The sequence below is a fragment of the Desmodus rotundus genome, chromosome 5, assembly GCF_022682495.2.
Source record: "Desmodus rotundus isolate HL8 chromosome 5, HLdesRot8A.1, whole genome shotgun sequence".
Lineage (NCBI taxonomy): Eukaryota > Metazoa > Chordata > Mammalia > Chiroptera > Phyllostomidae > Desmodus > Desmodus rotundus.
In genome coordinates, this window is record NC_071391.1 from 12,267,084 (window position 1) to 12,288,133 (window position 21,050).

Consider the following 21,050-nt stretch of genomic DNA (forward strand, 5'->3'; position numbering starts at 1 on the left):
ACATCATGGAGATAGCCCTGTACCTAGAATGATGTTCTGGATTTGCCTTCTCATGCAGTTTCCACTACATCACACACAATGACCTCTTCTCTCAGAGCCCAGTTCTCATACCACACACAGCCCCTCACCCAGAGTCAAAACACAGATGGACTGTTATCCCCCGATTTCCTCCTCTGCCCCTACCCCAGCGTGAGCAGGAAGAACCACCCACCATACAGACCAAGCTCATTTGTGATCCCACAACCCGAAAATGTTCCTCCAAGTTGGGCAAACTCCTATAAACAGGAGTTAAAGGGAACAACGAGATTCCTAAATAATCACTTTTCATTCCCCTCTGCACCCAGAATTTCATTATGTAAATGCTTGGTTTTTCTCAAAGAGGGTAGAATTTCCAGATGCCATAGTAACTCACTACTACACATACATGCTTAGTATCTAAATTTTGAAACTTTACCTTGTATATTCAATCTTCCCCAGTAACTGTAGACATGTTCATACATGTGTATCCATTTGTATGCACATATGCCTTTGTATGCCTGTCTCCACCTACATGAGCATATCTGCATGAACACACGTAAAACATACACATCAGCATCACTTCAGTTTAAAATGCTCTGTGAAGGTGGCAGTAGGAAGAGCATTAAACTAGCAATTTGCAGTCCTTGTATGTGACTTTGTGTAAGTAATGTAGCCTGCCTCTGCTCACATTTATCTTCACACCTGAATGACCAACCATCCATGTTCCCACATTCCTGCAAGGACTTTTAAAGGAGGGTAATTTATTCAACACAGAGTAATTAAGCTGGTGTACAAAAACTTCTGAGAATATTTTTTTCAAGATGTCAATGGCCATTTTATTGCTATTATTCCCATAGTCGAGATCAACGTTTGCACTTGTGTTTGTCAGTCATCAGATGACACAAGAAGTTTTTTCAACACTACCATCCTCACTCAACCCCGAGCACACTTCCCCTGATGATATGCTCATTTCATGGGGTGATCAGTAAACATGAGAGGTGAACAATCAATCCAGTAGTTACAAGGGTTTTAGGAGAAAGGGCAGGGTCAGAGTGGATAACGGGGTGGGGAGAAGAGAATAGAAGACATTACAAGGACACTGAGGTAGCAGCCATCTCTGAAAACACTGATACAGAACTATACGAAGTCCTGTAGGTCCTCCTGCGACCTACTGAGGCTGGTATCGTTACTGTCTCCATTTGTAAAAATGGAAATTGAGACCCAGTCAGATGAAATGGCCCATAAACGGTTAACTAGGCAGGGCATCTGATCCTGCTCTTCTGAATTCATTGTGCACAAAGGGGCTCCCTCTAGATAAAAACAGTAAAGCAAAGGGGATGAATGGGGCACAGGCCCTGCTGGGCAAGAGGGGCCAGTACTGCCAGGTGCAGTGCCGAAGCTCGTTCTCCCCGGCTCTGCTCTCCGTCACCTCAGGCCACCACCAATCCTTGACCTTCAAAATGTCCTCGTCTGTACTACTCAGTGTCCATTCATTCAATCTTTGTCAAAGAGTCCTGAAGGGGAAGAGCCCTGAAGGCAAATTTAGGGAACCTGGATTCTAGTCCCTATCCTGTTCTGGACTTATTATATGACTAACCAGATCCTTTAACCTCTCCACATTTATTAATTCATCTGCCTGCTGAGAGAGCATGAAATGAAGGAATGAGGGTTATGTGCCTTGAATATCATAAAAGAGACAGCACTGAAATTTATGAATGTCATAAATTTCATCAAGCACTGTGTTAGCCGCTATAAAGCAGCTAGCTAGTGCTATTACCCATTGTATGGGTAAGCTACTCGAATACTCCGTCATTCACAGGCTCTCACATGTTTCCTGAATGAGCCTTTAATTATCACACTATGAGCCTCCTGCACTGTGACTACCTCCTTTATTGCAAATACTCAATAAATATTTAATGAGTGAAGGATTGAAGAAACCTATGGGAGTATTATTATGAAAAGAGCTAGGAGGCAGACAAAAACTCATAGACACAGACAGCAGTATGGTGCTTGCTGGAGAGAAGGGGGTGGGAGTAGTAAAGGTTTGCAGAGGGGGTCCAATATACGGTGACGGAAGAGGATTTGACTTTGGATGGTGGGCACGCAATGCAATATACAGATGAAGTATCATAAAACATACACTTGAGACCTATATAAACTTATTAACCAATGTCACCCCAATAAATTTGTAAAAAAGAGCTAAGAGAGTCATCACCACAAACATCACACTGCAGATGCAAAGCCTGTGTTGGATGCTACGAAATGGGAAGACTCCCACATTCCAGGCTCGATGAGATTCCCTGGGGTGTCACTTCTCTCCCAAACTCCCTTTGACCCTAAACACTTTCCTCATGGCATTTTTTACCTCATTGTTCCTCAGGGTGTAGATCAGAGGGTTCAGCAAAGGTGGCATGACAATGTTAAAGAGGATGACAAGTTTATCAACAGCAAGGGTGGTAGAGGGACGAATGTACATAAACATGGGGGGCACAAGGACCAAAAATACAGTAGTGATGTGTGAGCCACAGGTGGACAGAGCTTTGCGGCGGCCCTCAGATGACCGGCTTCTCAAGTTCAGTAAGATGGCCACATAGGACGCAATAAGGATGATGAAGGCCACTAAAGAGATCATGCCACTGTTGGCCACCACGATGAGCCCCACGACAGAGGTGTCTTCACAGGCCAGCTTCAGCAGGGGATGAACATCACAGAAAACGTTGTCAATCTCATTGGGCCCACAAAAGGACAGCTGCACTGCCAGGAGGGTCTGCAGGATGGAATGGAGGAAGCCAGCCACCCAGGAGGCCCCCGCCATCAGGCCACACTTCTGTCGATCCATGATGGCTGTGTAGTGCAGGGGCCTAAAGATGGCCATGTAACGGTCATAGGCCATGGCTATGAGGAGGAAGATCTCTGTGCCACCAAAGAAGTGGGAAGAAAAGAGCTGAGTCATGCAGCCATTGAAGGAGATGATCTTGCGCTCCACGAAAGTGTCAGCGATCATCTTGGGTGTGATAGCGGATGGATAGCACATGTCGGCAAAAGACAAATGGCTGAGGAAGAAGTACATAGGGGCACGCAGGGTCCTGCTGGCACGGATGGTGATGATGACCATAAGGTTCCCCAAGAGAGTGAACACGTGGAAGAGGGAGAAGAGCACGAAGCACACAAGCTGTGATTCCCTGTTCTGGAAAAGGCCAAACAACACAAACTCGGTCACGTTGTTCTTGGTACCCATGGATTCTCTGCCCTGAGCACCGACAAAGTGGTTAGCTCTGCAAGCACACAAATTATGAGATATAAGAAAATATCCCAAAACCGGGGAGTCAGAACACTGAACTCAGGTCTAATAATGATTCTAACACCCAATTTTGATTGGAGAGAGGGCTTCTCCCACACCTGCAAGCAATTCTCAGATACCAGCTGTGAGTCCTAAATTCAACTCACCTTCTGACACTACCTGGAGGGGTAGCATCAGGTCCCACAAGTTAAGCTTCAGTCCTATAAGACACACACACACACGCACATGTTACAGAACCCTGCCAATGGTATTCTGGAACAGCCATAGGGTTCAACTGCCCACCATCAGGAAGCATAACTCCCAAGGCAAGAGTTTGGTGAAAAAGAAAAGGGGTTGTTTATTTAAAGGTTATACAGGTTTAGAATAATGGCAGAAGTCTGCTGTTAAGTCCCACTCCCTTTAAAAACCCCAAAACATAGTCCTGCCTCCCTTTGCCAAACCAGGCCAGTTTCAGAATACACCACTCAGAGGTACCATCTTTCAGAAAAGCAGAAGGTCTACAGCTCAGCGTTCCCAGTCACAGTTCAGCTTCAAGCATTTCTCCAGGTGTGGGTGGCTAGTCGTGTCCCCCACAACACCATCAGCTCTGCCGCTGTCCTCTCCAGGCAGACTTCCAGGCAGACCTCCCAACCTCGTGGCTTTTTCTCTGACCTTAGGCTGCCCTAATTTAAATGCTTTGCTTTAAACTTCCTTTTTAATCTCATATCCTGCCCTTCCTATGGTGCATTAGTGCCCACCATTTTTGTCAGTTTCCCAGTGTCTTTGACCCCCACAGCTGCCTGGCTGTCCTACAAGTCACTACACACTCTCACAGTCACGCACACAATTCTGTAGCTCCCCAAAACCTGCCTTTCAGGAAGGCACGGCTGTTAACTTGCCTCGGTTATGCGGTGTATCTTAAACACATACTATCCGTTCTCCCTGCCTCCAATCCTGTGACAGGATTGTGGGGATGTTGCTCTCTTCTCAGGGGATCCATGCTCTGTACCCCATGACACACACACATTTTAGGCCCAGGTTATCATCTGCGTGCTTCTGACCCAATCACTACAGATGGGGGCTCCCATGACTCCCTCCTTGAGCTCCATTAGTTTGCTAATCCCTTTTCCCTGTTGCAATAGCCTGTTCCTCCCCCTCCCCTTGCAATGTTTGTTGGCTACACCCTCCTACTTTCTGTAATCTCCCATTACTGAAAAACTTCCGAGAGATTAACACCGGACATGAAAATGCCCAAACACGCAGCACAGCACCACGAAAGGGCATTGGACTTTTGCCCCGGCTTTGTCACTGGTAACGAAGTGACCTCAAACGACACCCTCTGAGGGGTGCTCTATTTCCCCATCTCTACAAAATGACGGTTGGACTAAGTGCTGGGTTCTAGGCTGGAAAAGTCAAAATACAAAGAGTTAATTTCGCTGATAATGATAATCAATAGTTGATGAATTTTTAAATAACGAGGAAGCAGGTGAGCAGATTTACATCATTACTAGTCCCTCTCCACTTTGCCTGAGGACCACGGGAACTCCTATTACCTTCGTCACCCCTTACCCTGAATCTGTTCTCTTGCCAGGTTTCAGACACATTCTCTGTCTTGAGAGTGAAAGGAAATCTGCAGTGTAACTTGGGACCTTTCTACCTTAAAAGATTAAAATTCATAAATCTTCATAAGACTCTTGAAAGACTTATTTAATTTTTTAAAAAGATATTTAATAAATATGTCTTTCAAGAGTCTTTCAAGCTGCCTATGTCAGGGATTCACATACATGCAACAACGCCTCGCCAGGGGGACCTGGGCTTTGGGGACAGGGTACCATGACCATGCTTCAGTGACATTCACTCTGGAATTGCTAATCTCCAAAAAGTTAATGTGCTGTCCATGCCCACACAACAGGACAGCCAGGGGAAAGGCTGGGGAACTCAGCAGCCCCCAGCCATGATCTGGGCATTCGCACACAAGCCTCTAAATAAAAAAATGTGTGAAAACCCTCTCTGACCTTCAACAGCACCGCAGGTAGAGGGAAGAGTACCCACAGTCAGCATTCGCTCGCCTTCCCTGAGCAGTGCCGTAGGCCACGCCCTGCAGAGAGCACTTTAAATGCCCCATCTCACTTAACCCACCGAACAGCACTGGGAAGGTGCTCACATGACCCTTCCTACCTTTCAGTTGAGAAAAAAGTGGGGGTTAGAACAAAATGAGTGACTTGGCCAAGTTCTCACACCAGTGAGGGTTAGAACAGGAAACACCACCCAGGGTACCGGTCTTCCAAGCCGCCTTCTTAGTCACTAAACAACACTCCTGACTAGGGAAGTGTAAGCATCTGATCACCCAGGAGGACACATTCTCAGCAGCTAAACTGTGAGCAAGACAATGACGGAAGGAGGGTTATAGTGATGCTACGGGACTCTGAGAAAAAAAATACATATACGGAGTGGGCAAAAGGAGGTTTTCAGTTGTTTGTATGGAAAATAATACAATAATTAATAAGTAATAATATAAGAATAAACTCTGTTTCACATACTCACAACTCTAAACCTATGTATCAACTCACACTGGAGGCATCTGAAGCCAGGAACCTGAGAATACTCAGATACTGTCCAGCAGGACAATAAATGAGCACACAACAGAGAGAAAGCAAGCAAGCAAGGACATCTGCGTTGCATAAGGGTCCCCGATTGCTACAGGCTTATTCTAGGCAGAGAGTTCTCAGAAGACCAAAACTATAAGGATAGTCACCTTAGCGAGCTCCAAGCTCCCCAGCTGAGCAGCGGAAGTCAGGGAGTCTGGACGGAGAACAGAAGGGTCGCAGTAAACTTTTAAGCACAGAGGGTTCGGGGGAGCTCACGTGGATTCACCCCAGCCAAAGTCATCGCCAAATGTGAAAAACACAGCACTTTGGAAGCCATAGCACATTCATAGTTCGCAAAAGTTCCGTGAGTGTGGTTAATAAGACCCCAGGGGCATCACATCCCAATTAAAGGAGTGGGCCACCGAGACAGCCATACCCTCCTGTCACATTAACTTAGTGCTTCAGACAAACTTTAGAGGACAAAGAAGCCACTGTGTTTATCCTGGCTTTGGATTTCTATGCTGAATCATCCCAAACTCATTCAGTCAACAATAGTTACTAAGCAGCTACTATACAAAGGGCATCGTTTTATGCTAGCTATTTGGGGAAATAAGCTGGTGTCAAATATGTTGCTTTTTTAAGTAGCAGAGACAAATTTGATCTAAACTAGCACTTCGACTACCATCCTACGTTAACAAAGCACTTCGAAAAGTGCTTCCACCTGTGAGGACGGAACGCAAAAGAGGCGACATAGAACGGCGCTTAAAAACGCGGGCGAGGAAGTCAAGCTGGCTTGGACAAAGCTTAACGTGGCCTGGAAGATACGCACAGCCTTTAACAAGTGGCTTAACATCTTGGGATACCATGTTCTCATCTGCAGTATTTTCTTTCTCAGGTTTAAAGAAATCAACATGCAATTCCACAGTAACAGTTGGAAATGTTACCACCACCACCACCCCCAGCAAGTGAGAGTATGATTAGATTTTAAAAATCAGCAAAAACAGATCTGAGCAACATATGAACCACCTTAACCTAACGGATGTTTATAAAGCACTACGCTTTAAAGAACAGACATTCCTTCACGCATACATGCTACTTTCACCAAGACAGACCTTATCTGTCAATAAATGTAAAAAGAATGGCACCGTCCATAATGGAATTAAATTCGATATCAATAACAATAAGATTTCAAGGCGAAACCCCAAATATTTGGAAAATAAACAATACACTTGTAAATAAGGCATTGGTCAACAAAAAAATCATGTTTAAACATCAGAGCATGTTTTAACTGAATAATAATAAAAATACATGTGAAATTTTAGGTGATGCTGTGTAAGCATTGCCTAAAGAAACTTTACAGTTTTAAATTCTCATATTGGAAATCAAGTTCTAAAATCTACGAACTAAGTTTTCACCTTAAGAGATTAAAAAAAAAAGAGCAAATTTCAATACAAAGTAGAAGGACACAAGTAACAGAAATTAATCCCATGGGAAAACAAAAACACAGAAAAACTTGGACTAAAGCCAGGCCTTTATGAGACAACTTTAAATTTTAATATCAATGTTAGTTGTTGATCTAAAATTATCAAATTCTACAACTTAGGTGAAAAGTGTAAAGTCCTAGGAAAAAAATACAACTTACATAACTGACCCAAAATGAAACAGAAAATCTGAACAGCCCTGTATTTGTTAAATAAATTGAATGTATAGATTACAAACACCAAAGCCCTCGAGCCAAGATGATTTCGTTGGTTTCATCGAACACGTAAAGGAGAAATAACACCAAATTTACACAAACATTTTCAAAAATAGAAGAAAAGACAGAACTTCCCAACTTATTTATAAAACCAGTATAACTGCCACCAAACCCTGACCCCCCAAAAAAAATCCACTGAAAAAGAAAACCACAAACACTCTTCATGAACATAGATGCAGAAATCCTCAATAAAACATTTAAATCAAATGCAGCAATGGGTACAAAGCATAATATACATGACCGAGTAGGCCTATCCCAGCAACACAACGAGGTTTCAACATGAAAAAACAGAGGTGATAAACCACAGCGGGCAGAGACCCATCGCCTCCTCTCATGGGCGCACTGAACCGACAGCTACACATGGAGCAATTTCCCCTGAAAAAGACCTGAAAACTAACCAAGCAGCTCCTTCACATCAGGCAAACCAGAAGAAGGCCAAGTCGAAATGTACAGAAGAGACACAATCACGACATACACCCCACTCCAGGGTGGGGACCTGTCGGGGGGCTTTAACGCAGCCCCCCCGGTCCACCACGGATGAAGAAAAAGACTACCAAGACATGATCTGCTTGGGGAGGAAAGGTGGCCGTTTCTCTCCAGGGGAGAAGGGCCCAGAGCCTCTCTCTCCAGGGGCTTTTATTGGGTTCATTCGCATAGGAATATGGATAAAGCTCATCAATCATTGTCAGGCAGTAAGGGTTAAACAATACAAGATTTACAGTGAACTCTGAGGGCTTATTCTGAGTTACAGCCAATTAGTTAGAGGGCCATAAAACTTTAGGCGCCAGACTCATCTCAGGTCTGGACCCTTATCTCTTAAACTGAGGGTACAAATTAAGTAGGTTTCACAGGAATGTATGTATGTTTCTTAGGCCTGATTCCCCAGGGAATCAGCCCCTCCCAGCACAGGACTGCACTGCCCTCTGTTATTGCTTTAGGCTTAAGTCAGACAAGGGAAGTAAGGCAGCCAAGAGATTAGGAGACTTCTTGCAGACTGAATGAGGACTCAGGCTATTTGAAAGCCGAGGGGCGAGGGTCCATCACCCCCTTTTTCCACAGCCCCCCAAGTCCTTCCCTGCGGGCCTCTTCCGTGACCAGAGCCTGTCTTAGGTTGATCCTCCCTTGAGGATTCTTACGCGTCATTGGCTAACTGGCCAAGCTCAGGGCCAAGCGGGGTGAAGTGGGCAGAGGTGGCACACCTGCCAGGGAGACAAGCTTTGTCTCCTCAGTGGCTTATGGTCCCAACTCTGACTCAGCCTTAATCATGGGGGTTACAGCCTCTGAAACCAGGCAGGGTGGTTCCCAACAGGGACCCACACAATTGGTGGGGAACTCACACACCTAGAGCTTCTCCAAGGGGGAGAGGACTTGTACCCCGCATGGGGCACCCCAACGTTTAAGACCTGCACCTGAGAGACGAGCCCCCAAAACACCTGCTTTGAACACCAACGGGACTCGCGTCCAGGAGACCCCAAGTGCTGAGCAAACTGAGAAAGAGCTCTTCCAGAGCTCGCATGCAGACTCACCACTCCAGGGCCCTGAGTTAGAGAAGAGCCCAGACTCGACCTGAAAGAGGTTCATTTGCTCACATCCACGCACCTGCAGAGGGGCAGGGCCTCCCGGGAGTGTCTACAGGTATGGGGGCTGCTGGGGGACATTCTTGCCTCTGTCCCACTCCACAACACCAGGAGGGGGCCATGGGGAGTTACACACTTCCAGTGCCCATGTTATCCGTTTTGTGGCTGCCACTCAAGAAACACCCTCTAATCAAATTTTTATATTGAATAGAAGATGGAATATCAAGTGCCTTTCAGGCGCACTAAAGATGTTTGAAGAGCAGTCTATGCTAAAGGAAGATGTGAGTTAGATTCCCTGATGGAGCAAGTGCTGGGGGAGAAAAAGAGCCTGCCTTCCAGAGTTCATGGTGAGATCAAATCCCCTCTCTACCTACCTGCTCTTCAATTTTAGCCAAAATTAGCTGAGTCTTAGCTGCGACCCACGTAAAATAGGGGTCATCATAGCATCCCCAAGGCCCTCATGACATTAATGCCCTGTCTATGACAGCTATGACTGTGCCAGGTCTAACACTACGAACAATTCACCACGGCGCGTTTTCACACACAAGGACACCACCGTTTCCAGAAGATACAGCATGATAACCACTTATATCAGTCATCCCGTTGCAACAGCGGACTTCCCACACTTTTCCAAGAGAAGCCATATCTCTACCTAATGTCTCTGCCTCCCAGAAATGCCACTCTGTATGGATGCGGAGCAAAGGCAAGAAGAGAGGGACCCGTGAAGCAGTCGCTGGACGTGGCTTCTCAGACTGGTAAAAAGCCTCAACACCTAGAATTCTCAGAATAATTTAGGAATAATATAACTTTCACCCAATTCTCTCGGCATCAACCACACACATGAATGATCCAAGCACAGAACTTCTAATTCTATACAAGCCACACATTTTGTTAAATCGTGAAGAAGACTGAATGCTCCGAGTCTCCTGGCACATTCTGCAGTTGTAATAGAAAGGGGCTGTAGCTGCATCATCCGAGAGGTGAGGCAGTTTCAGATGGGGCTGAGTCCACATTGCATGTTCAAGGGAGTTCACCCCAAGTAGACAGGCCACTTTTTTTGAAGTCTTTACTCTCATTAAAGAAGTTCTTGCCCTGACTGCCTGGACTTAAACTTTAGAAGAGGGCTTGGCTCTGCTTCCCCTTCTCAGAATGGAGGTCTCATTTCTTGAAGTCTGACACTTCCTATCAAGCCACACCTGTATATGACCAATCAAGAAAGAAGTGTAAGCATAGAATATTACAGTGGTTTTTAAACATGTTTTTCAGGATTTAAATACCTCTTATCAATGTAAATCTATATAAAGAAGATTTTCAAAAACAGACAATCAGTTGTTTTGATTGAAGTCCCGCACATGCCCGATTGCATGCCTCCTACCCTCTCCTGCTCCTCCTGCTCCAATCCCTGACATACCTGAAGAATTCTGAACTCCAAATCATAGTCCATAAACCACTGGCATAGAAAACACATCGAGGACTTTGGAACCGTCTTTGATCTGCAGTTTTCTCAGCTGCAAAGTGTGCATTATCCCCTCTACAGGGTAGCGCTGTCCTGAGGTTTAATTTTAGGAAATTTACTGGCAGGTGCTTCGTTCATATTAGTCTTTTGCCTCCTGCTTCCCATTTTCTGGTCTGAATGATATTCTCAAGAATGCGGCCATTTTCCATATTATGTCACTAGAAAAAAAATCTCCTCTTGGCCAACACATAGAGTTTTGATTCCATCCATTAGGCATCTCTTGCAGGTAATGCCCAGGCTTACCAACGTAAGAGAAGCCTGAGCTCACAGAAACAGTATATCTTCCTGCTTTCCTGTCCTCCAGTTGCAGATCTGGCATCTCGAGCCCTAGTTTTCTGTGGACCCAGGAACACCTGTAAACACCTATGAGGAGTTCATGCTATATATTTTTTAAACTTTTGATTCACTTTGAAGTAATTCCAGAGGGAAACACCTGACAGTAGGGAAATTATCAAGCCTCAGATTTAGAATTCAGAGACTTAGATGTACTTATGTTCTGGGGGATCTTTGCAGAGAAGCAGAGGAAAGGACAGAGAAAGCAGGGGCTTAGAAATAAGGCAGATCGAGATTTGAACTCAGGCTCTGTAAGCTACTGAGACCTTGATCAAGACGCTGACCTTCCAAAGAGTTGGTCTCTTCCTCTGTTAAACAGGGTCCTCATACCCACTTCACCAGACTGTTTTAGGATCAAATTATATAAAATATATGAAATCTCTTGGGTAGTAGTAAAATAAACACACACATACATGTTCCTTATTTATTTATAAATATTATTCTCAGAAACAATATCAAGAATGATCACTGATTTGTATTCAGTGGTGAAACATTGGTATATTACCTAATAATTGAGGTGAAAATAGAGACATAACAACATTTTACATCTGAAGAAATAATGACTTCTAGAAATTGAATTGGCCCAACATTTACTGAGTTTTACTCTATGTCACTTAGAGCCAGATACAAAGAAAAGTCTGATTCAGGCCATAATCTTAAAAGATTGACAGTCTAGTGGGGAAAAAATAATCACTACAATATAGATACTATAGGCCTTAAAGGATTTCCGCTGAGTTGTTGGAGTTCAAAAAAGGAAAGGGACATATCCAAACAAGAATATCATGGAAGCTTCTTAAGGTCCAGAAGTTCAGGTGGGCATTAGAAAGTAGATAGGATGCTAACAGGAAGAGATGGGGGAAGTGTTTTAGGTGGGAGACACAAGGAGATATTCAGGAAGCACTGTGTCCGCCAGAATGTAACTGAAAATAAAAATAGAGCATAAAGGGAAGGCCATACCCTGAGGGTGGTGTGTGTCAGGTAGGAGTTTGTGGTAGATGCAGAGGGCAACAGGGAGGCATGGAAGATTTCTTTGTGGAGGGGAATAGTAAAGTCAGAGAAGTGCTTTTGGGTGATTAATCTGGAAATGGGGGGGGCGGGCGGAGGGGGCAGGAATCATCTCCTGAGAGTGAGGGTTAGTGTTGGGGTTAGGGTCGGAGGTTACATTGTTATGCCATGTGATGGTAGCTACATGAAGTAGGACTCAAAAAAAGATGATTAAAATACCATAGGACAAGCAGTGAGGACCCAAGAGCAGCTGAACCCACACTTGAATCAAACGTAGCTCCAGAATGAAGAATGAAAAGGAGCAGAGTGCTGGTGGATGGAGAGCAAGAATTCAATATGGTGGCATGAGAGAGGGGGTTATCAGTTATCGGGTGTTTTGCTGGAATGACTGAGAATCACAAGATGCCAAGGGGCTGAACACACAGAAAACCAATGGGCCAAACAACCAGAGGTCTGGAAGAAAAAACAGGGAAAAAGAATGGCAGGTGTGAAAGAAGAGAGTGTTAGACATCTAAGTACCCATATTACATGGAAAATAAAACTTGTGCCTACAAAGTGAGTATCATTGGCCAGTACTTTCAAATCACTTAAAATCTTGAAAGCCTGAGTCTAATGCAAGCATGACCTAATGTGAATCTCTTCAAAAGTCAAAACACTTTCTGTTCTGAAGACGAATCCCTTCTAGGTCCACTCGGCCTGCCCAGAACCCACTAGGCACATTCTCAGGGAGTCAAGTCCATAGAATTTCTAAGCATTTGCGTGACTTCCCAGACTCCAAAAGTGCAGGCTTTTCAAACACAAAGGCATATGGCCATTGTCCTTCTTTGTTCCACCTCCCTCTTCATCATTATTCCCTGAGAGGGCCTGGTTTCTAGAAGAGTTCACTGTCTCAAAGCCAGCCAATCTGCCTCAAGGTCACTGTGAAATGTGGAAGGGCAGCATGGGAAGACCGCTCCTAGACTTCATCCTAGAAACCCCTTCAATCCTCTCTAATCCCATAAAGATGAGGAGACTGAAACTTAAAGAGAGAAAGTGACTGGCCTGGGGCCACTCCCTCAGTTTGAAGTAGAAGCAAACTGGGAATCCTGTGCCCCAATTTCCCGTCCTTTGATTCTCCCATTTGCCCTACCTAAGTTATTTATTTTTCTTCCCGAGTCACTTCTGTCCATCAGTCTCCTCATGGCGCTCTTCACTTCTGCATTCCTGAAGGAATAGATGATGGGGTTTAAGAGAGGTGTGACCACTGTGTAAAATATGGCGACTATCTTGTCTGCAGGGAGGGCCACACAGGGCCTCATGTAGACAAAGGAACAGGGAATGAAGAACAGGCTTACAACCACCACGTGAGAGGCGCAGGTGGACAGGGCCTTCAACCGGCCTTCTGAGGTCTGGCTCCTCAGGGAACACAGGATGACCACGTAGGAAGCGAGCAGGACCATGAAGCTGATCACCGAAATGAAGCCACCATTGGTGATGATCAGCACACCAATGAGGAAGGTGTCGGAGCAGGCCAGCTTCAGCACGGGGTGCACATCACAGAAGTAGTGGTCAAGGACCTTGGGGCCACAGAAGGGCAGCTGGAAAATGAGGAAGGCCAGCCCCATGGAATGCAGCAAGCCCCCGCCCCCTGCTGCTCCCACCAGGAGGCCGCACACGCGCCGGTTCATGATGCTCGTGTAGTGCAGGGGCTTGCAGATGGCCACATAGCGGTCGTAGGCCATCACTGTCAGGAGGAAGACCTCGGTGCCACCAAAGAAGTGGAGGAAAAATATCTGTGTGATGCATCCCTTGAGGGAAATGACTGTCCTCTCAATAAAAGAGTCAAGGATGAGCTTGGGGGCTGTGACGGAACAGTAACACATTTCCACAAAGGACAAGTAGCCAAGGAAGAAATACATGGGGGAGGTGAGTCCTTTACTGGCCATGATGGTCACCACGATGAGGCCATTGCCCAGCACACTGGCCAAGTACATGAGGAGAAAAATCACAGAAATGACCTTCTGCGTGCCCCGGTTCTGGGAAAATCCCAAGAAAGTGATTTCAGTCACATTGCTCGGAGGGACCATGTTTTAAAGCACGGAGGCTGATGGCCTGGAATAACAGAAATCAAAGAACTGTCCTTCAATAATCAGAAACATCCTTCTCAGACCTTGACAGCGATTGTCATTCTGCTCCCTCTTGAGTCCCACCCTCCCTTGGGCATCTCCCATACATGTTCTCCGCAAGGCAAGGGGCAAAATGATGATTATTGGCTGTTCAGTATTCTTCCTAAAAGATTTGAGTTTATAATAAAACTACCTTGAAGGGTTTTTTCTGATCCTCACTACAAAAATGTGAGGCATCCTGGCCGGTGCTCAGCTGGTTGGAGCATCGGCCTGTGCACCAAAAGTTGTAGACAGAGCCCCAGTCTGGACACGTGAGGGAGGCAACCGACCAACGTCTGTCTGTCTGTCTGTCTCTCTCTCTCCCTTTCTCTCTTTCAAATCAATAAATATCTCCTCTGTGGGGATTAAAGAAAAATGTGTGGCTATTTTATACCTAAGAAAATTGAGACTCAGAAAGATTCGGTCACTAACTCAAAGCCACAGAGCTCATATCTGAACTGAGGTCTGTATCTTTTAAAATGCAGATGCTTCCGCTTCATCTTCTGCTCCTGAACTTCGCTTGGCTGCACAGTAAGAGTTTCAGCCCACCCTGCCTCACACCGTAATGTGGAACCAGTTGTCTTTGCTGTGACTGCCAGAGTTTCTCCACCCCAGTTATTCTGCCACCTGTGAAACTAACCTGGCTCGCTAGCAGGCAGAAAGAAGAAGCTGAAAAGGGGAAGGAGAGTCACCAAGCCTCCACTACCATTCCTGCAGATGGAGATGGGGAAGAGGAAATGTGAGGCAGTAGCAGGCTGCCTCTACAATCCTGGAACCCATGGCTAAGAAATAATTCAAAGGTCATTTCAGTTTCCACTTTATAAAAGCCTATTATTATTCCGTGGGGATGTCACGCATGCTCACCACAGAGCTTCAGAGCAGTCCGCACCAGAAGAAGTCCGCCCGGCAGTGGGGGGTCAGGACCGCCTCCTGAAGCACACGTGAGTGAAGGAGTCCCCGACATGCACTGCAGAGGGCTCTGAACACAGACTAGGTGAGCAGACACGGGAACTCCATCGTCACAGCCTCTGAGCAGTCACTCCCTCGGGGTGAAACATGCCTGCCCGCAAACCAGCTCGCAGCCCCCCCGACATGTGACAGAGCAGCTGCAGCACTGTGACCTGGGGACAGGAGCACAGGCCTCGGGGTCAGGAGACCTGGGTTCAGTCTTAGCTCTGCTGCTTGGCAGCTAGCTGTGACATTAAACAAGCACAGAATCTCCTCCAAGCCCAGAATTTTCATTTAAAAAAAAAAAAAAAAAAAAAACAGAAAGAAAATACCTTTTCCATGGTGCTATTTTGAGATTAAGTTTTAAAACAAACAGTAATAGTACAAGAGAATAACTGGCAAGAGCATTGGCGTATAATTGAACATGCTTGTACTCTGCCTGTGTCCCATCAGGGCAGCGAGCCGGGGACTCGCCGGGGTGCTCCTGCTTTAGGAGCAGGCCAGATACCACCTCTGCGTGGACCTGCCGCACCCTAGGGTTCTCATCTGAGCCTCCGCCCACGGCCTGTGGACTAGCGGGCTCTGTGATACAACAGGACCGGATATGCCAAGTGACTTGCTAAGCCAGTCACATAAAGAAAACACTGTCTGAGCCCACAATGCCCGGAGAGAGCGGTACAGTTTATTGGGACAAAGTAGAACGCAGTTGCCAGGTTCTGGGGAGGGAGCAGGTGGAGTCCGTGCGTAAGGGAGCACAGTTTCAGTTCGGGACAGTGCACGTTCTTGAGGTGGATGCTGGTGGCAGTTGCACAACCACGTGACGAACTGTGCGTATAAAAATGGTTGAGGTGGTAAACTTGATGTTATGTGTATTTTACACAATTAAACAAACAAACCCAAATGACTCCTGTTTCCCCTCCTCAGACCCACCTCCAAGGACAAGGTCAGATTTGTCTTTCCCCCTCCCCCGCCCCCTTTAGTCTCTTTCTTATGCCTATTAGGGGGCTGGTTAGTTTCAAAAGATGCAGAGTAACTGAGGATGAGAAACACTGGCACACGCTGTAGAAAGTCAATTTCATGTTAATATGTAAGGCAGGTCAGATATGACACCTTATTAGGCAGCCAACATAAGGCAGCTTCAGGGGTAAGAGATAATGAAAGCATCTGGAAAATACAGGCCTCAGCTCAGATATGTGCTGTGTGGCCTTCAGGAAGTGACTCAACCTCTCTGAGCACAGAGCTCTCCTCTCACTGTTGTGTCCCTCCCTTACCTCTCCATCAGGCTTCACTGTGTTCCCAGCTGATTTGCGCCATGACCAATGTTTCCACCCGGGATGTTTTCTATATGGAGAGCAGGAATCTTCAGTGGGCTGTTTCACCCTCGTAGCCAAATTGGCTCTATTACTAGGCAAGTCATCTCTGTGAAATTAAGCTTTGAAAGTAAACACTCGCTGCTTCTATAATGGCTTCTGATTAGGGGTGTCAGTGAGAGTCCCTCTCAGAGGCTTTGTAGGGACCACTTTAGGTTCCAGGTAAAAATGTAAAATTAAGTTTTTGCTTTCCAAAGTTGTTGAAGGTAGCAGAGTGAGATGTATACATACAGTGGAGTCATCAAATCTCCTCTGAAAAGTTAAATTTTTAAAGGCCATGGAATGGAAGAAAGAAAAGGAAATTCACATGTGTTGAAACTGAGTAGAAATGGAGGACATTTTAGAGATAATTTCACAAACAGGTCATCAGACCCCTAAGCCATTGATGGTGGCAGTGACTTCCTTATAGAATAACTTTAATCCTGACTTTTTGATTGGCAGGAAGAGACACTGAAAGACAAGCACGAGATCGTGTGCCTTTTTCCGCAGCTTGTGGTTCAGGAAACTTAAACAGGATGACATATAATAGAAGCTTGAGACAGATTGGCCCCGATGGGCAACATCTGTGAAAATGTTTCAGTCTTTACAATAAATCTGGTCCCCACCTCATGGTTCCTCATGGTATCTTTCCTATCACAGAAGTCCATGCCCTGGGGGTTTCTGAAAAATGAGACTGGTCTACCTGGCCTTTTCTAGCATTCCTTTTCTCCTGCTTTCTCCCCAAAGATATCCTGTCGCCAGAGGAGTCCGCACAGGGCCTGTCCTTGCTAGTGTCCCTGACCGAGGAATTGGAGGCTGTTAAATCGGAAGGAAGAGGAACCTGGACCCAGAATCACACAGCTAGTTGGGGTGCAGCCCAGACTAGGATCAGGCTCCACAGTCTCAGGTCAATACTGGCTTCACCGCTCTTTTCCACGGACTCCTCCCCCGGTGCTCCCCCAGAGCTGGATTCCCTAATGGAGGGAGGGTGTGGAGAGAGAAGATATACCGTACTTTTCAGACTGTAAGACGCACTCCCCCCCGCCAGTTTGGGAGGAAAAGGGGGGCGCGTCTTATAGTCCAAATGTAGCTTGCATTTACATTTACATTGGTGAACTATTATGTTATTTATGTTATTAAATACTTTACCCCATTTTTTGCTTCAAAATTTTTTTTCCTATTTTCCTCCTCTAAAACCTAGGTGTGTCTTATGGTCCAAAAAATACGGTATGTGTTTCTAATAAAAGGCAAAGCAACACTGTAGAGTTAAGATCTAAAAAAAAATTCACACTGAGAAAATGAACCATAATGTGGGCCGACTTCAGTTTTCCACCTCCGGCCCAGACAGCCTGTGAGGAGTGTGGAGGGCCCTGGGAGGAGAGAGTAGTTTAGGAATTGGCCAGACTGGGCTGCCAGTGAAAGAAGCCTTTGCCAGGTGCTTGGTGGCAAGGTCCGAGCTCCAGCACTCTGTCACCAGGGGTCAGATCATTCTCCAGCTGTTTCACCTGCCTTTGTCAAGGCTCCTCAGAGAAGAGCACAGAACCTTCTGGAGGCTTTAGAAGAGTCTCATATCCACTGTCACTCCTTTCAACCGGGGGTTGGGGGAGTTGGGTAGGGGGAACTCAGTAGATGTTAATAAGTACTAGGATTTGATCCCTGAATCCTCCATCTGCTACTGTATCTATTTCAAAACCAAGGTATCACTGCAAGGGGCCTATAAATATAAGGATTTCATTTATATATAAGTAGAAATAAAAATAAAAAGACTAATGTGTATGGGGAGGGTATCTAGTATAAAAATAGCTCTTCAACAAAACAACCAAGCAAGCAAAATATAACCAGAGACATTGAAATTAAGAACAAACTGGCAGTAACCAGACAGGAGGTGGGAGGGGATAATGAGGGGGGAAAGGGGAAATGGTTTTCAGGAACATCTATAAAGGACGTATGGGCAAAGCCAAAGGGGGGTAGGATCAATGGTGGGAAGTGGGGGTGGCTGGCAGGGGGGTGGGAGGAGTGGGGGGGAGGGAAATGGAGACAACTGTACTTGAACAACATTTAAAAAAATGTGGGGAAAAAAAGAATGGAAAAAATAGCTCTTCTTTTTGAAACTAATTCCAAAGCATGTCTCTATAGAACTTCAGGGAATGAACCTACCTTGAATATTGTTTTGTTGCTTTGATTCTTAACTTTCTCTTCTGGATATTTTGTAGTCAGAAAGCTGATTCACTTGCACAAGTCATCCCAGGAAAAGAAAGATTTGCTTCACTAACATGTAAAAATAAAGTAATCAAAGAAATATAAGGTGGGGGACTCCAGAAAATGGAATTATCTTCTGGAGGGCAGGCCCTTAGTAGAGGCTTCCCCAGCTAGGTTAGTGCTATAGGAACCCATGTGGGTCAGTATACCAACTGGTGTTGTTGTGAGAGGCTGCGCCTGGCTTCAGTGAATTTCTTTTGAAGACTGTTTCAATGCGTTTGCCCATTCATTTCATGATGGGTGATTTACAAGCACACCTGCCCACACTGCACTGAGTGTTCAGCAGTTTTTTACCAAAAACAGCATGAGCCCCGTGCCCCATCCTCCCTATTCACTCAATCTTCCCCAAGCAACTTTTTTTTTTGTTTCCCCGGATGAAAAAAGTCCGCAAAGAGAAACATTTTCCTGATGTGGGAGAGGAGAAACAAAAAACAGCAGAAACACTGAAAGGCATCAAAACTGACAAGCTCAAAAACTGCTTTGAGCAGTGGAAAAAAGGTCTCGATAGGTGTATTGCATCAAATGGAGAGTACTGTAAAGGTGACTGGCATTTAAACATGTAGGAGTAAATACACAATTTTTTATAAATAAATTCCAGGTCTTGGGGGAATTAGTGTTCACTGATCTAACACCTGGACATCTTGCTAAGGTGGGTCCTCAGCAAAATTCAGGTTTCTGTAGCCAAATCTCCACCGAGGCTCCAACAAAGCTAATGCCTTCATTTCTACCAGACAAGGTCAGATGTGGGACTGTCTTAGCCGATCCCCTTAAACTTGTCAAGAGAATATTTCTGAAAATGCATGAGTCAGCAGTTGATTGAAAACTAGCTTTGCAAATGACTCCACACAGAGCACGTTACAAGTGGCTCTGGTGAAAGTGACTATAACATCTGCTCTAGGCCAAGCTGAAGAGCAACAATAGCATGGAGAGCATTATGCTAAGTGAAATAAGCCAGGCTGCGAAAGACAAATATCATATGATCTTACCTCCGAGTGGAACCTAAGAAACAAAATGAATGAGCAAAATAGAGCCAGAGACATGGAAATAAGAAACAAACTGGCCCTGGCTGGTGTGACTCAGTGGTTGAGGGCCGGCCTGTGAATCAAAGGGTCACCGGTTCGATTCCCAGTCAGGGCACATGCCTGGGTTGCTGGCCAGATCCCCAGTAAGGGGCACACAAGAGGCAACCACACATTGATGTCTCTCTCCTTGTCTTCTCTCTCCCTTCCCCTCTCTAGAAAATAAATAAATAAAATCTTTTAAAAAGAAAGGAACAAACTGTCAGTGACCAGAGGAAGATAAGAGAGGAAAGAAGGGGAAGGGTCTAGTCAAGGAACATGTATGAAAGACCCATGGACATGGACAACAGGGTGGGGGTTGATTGTGGGAGCTGGGATGGGTGGGGGAGGGGAAAGCAACAGGGGAAAAATTGGGAAACTGTAACTGAACAACAACAAAAGAAAGAAAGAAAGAAACAGAGTTACCTTCTCACCCTATTGTTAAAGTAGGCAGGAGAGAGTTGCCTAGGTCTGCCCCATCAGCTGAACCAGGGAGCAAACCTAGGAAAGGCTCCCCACCTAGGAAAGGCTCCCCACCTATGGAAGGATTTGGAAGCCGGAATAACATCAGTAAAACATGCCAATGTGTGTGAAGGGCCCGGCCTCAGGGTCAGCTCATCCATGGTAAAGCCTCAGTGAATGAACTGACTCAGAATCTGTTCCACACATGAAGGGGCCACTAAATTCTGATCTTCCCCTACGGACTCACCAGTTGCCATCCATGCCACCACCTCTGTCGGCCAACTCCAGAACTTAATCACTTTCTCACTAGACAGTTACAGGGAAATAGAACAGTCTACCCTAAAGTCCACTACAGTGAGGACTGAAGGGCATATTTGCTGGACTGTGGAGCTGGAAGCATCTAAGGTGCATAAGGTGGAAAATTGAGATCAGAGAATTGAATTCCCTGAGCTGTTCTAGCTCTCCCATCTGGGGAGTTTCCGAGAAGAGCAAAAGTCACCCTCCCAGTTGTTTCTTACAGAGGTTAAGGAAACTATTTCTAATTAATCCAATTAAAAAGTCAGGACTTCTACTTGTCCTGGCCCCTAGAGGTTTATTTCCACATTCTCAAGCAAATGACAGAGAAGAACCCAACTCACACGACCCCTGTGTCCCCACCGCAGACTTCCGCAAGAGGCTCTCCGTGGCCCGTGTTGCCCTCATCCCTCACGGTGCGTTCCAAGGGGACTTCAACCAATGGGCCTGGAGCACTTCGCAC

The 21,050-nt window shown here is 45.7% G+C and overlaps 2 protein-coding genes across 3 annotated transcripts; both read right to left on the reverse strand.

Annotated features, from left to right (window-relative positions):
- Positions 1-2,326: 2,326 nt before the first annotated feature.
- Positions 2,327-6,143, reverse strand: OR4S1 (olfactory receptor family 4 subfamily S member 1). Its single transcript, XM_024558222.2, has 2 exons — positions 6,054-6,143; positions 2,327-3,293 (listed from the first exon to the last, which is right to left on the reverse strand). Exon 2 carries the CDS (start codon positions 3,254-3,256, stop codon positions 2,327-2,329), a length of 930 nt encoding a protein of 309 aa, XP_024413990.2. The 5' UTR covers positions 3,257-3,293; positions 6,054-6,143.
- A 6,850-nt stretch (positions 6,144-12,993) lies between these two features.
- On the reverse strand, positions 12,994-20,661 carry LOC128781123 (olfactory receptor 4X1-like). 2 transcript variants are annotated; one of them, XM_053925747.1, is made up of 3 exons: positions 20,541-20,661; positions 18,672-18,777; positions 12,994-14,164 (listed from the first exon to the last, which is right to left on the reverse strand). In XM_053925747.1, exon 3 carries the CDS (start codon positions 14,137-14,139, stop codon positions 13,129-13,131), a length of 1,011 nt encoding a protein of 336 aa, XP_053781722.1. In that variant the 5' UTR covers positions 14,140-14,164; positions 18,672-18,777; positions 20,541-20,661; the 3' UTR covers positions 12,994-13,128. The 2 variants fall into 2 exon arrangements, with proteins under 2 accessions (XP_053781722.1, XP_053781723.1); XM_053925748.1 differs by having other exon boundaries at positions 18,672-18,782.
- Between the last annotated feature and the right edge of the window lie 389 nt (positions 20,662-21,050).

Bases quoted from the DNA above. Each gene is read 5' to 3' on its own strand.
- OR4S1 (XM_024558222.2), bottom strand. From the start codon at position 3,256: ATGGGTACCAAGAACAACGTGACCGAGTTTGTGTTGTTTGGCCTTTTC.
- LOC128781123 (XM_053925747.1), bottom strand. From the start codon at position 14,139: ATGGTCCCTCCGAGCAATGTGACTGAAATCACTTTCTTGGGATTTTCC.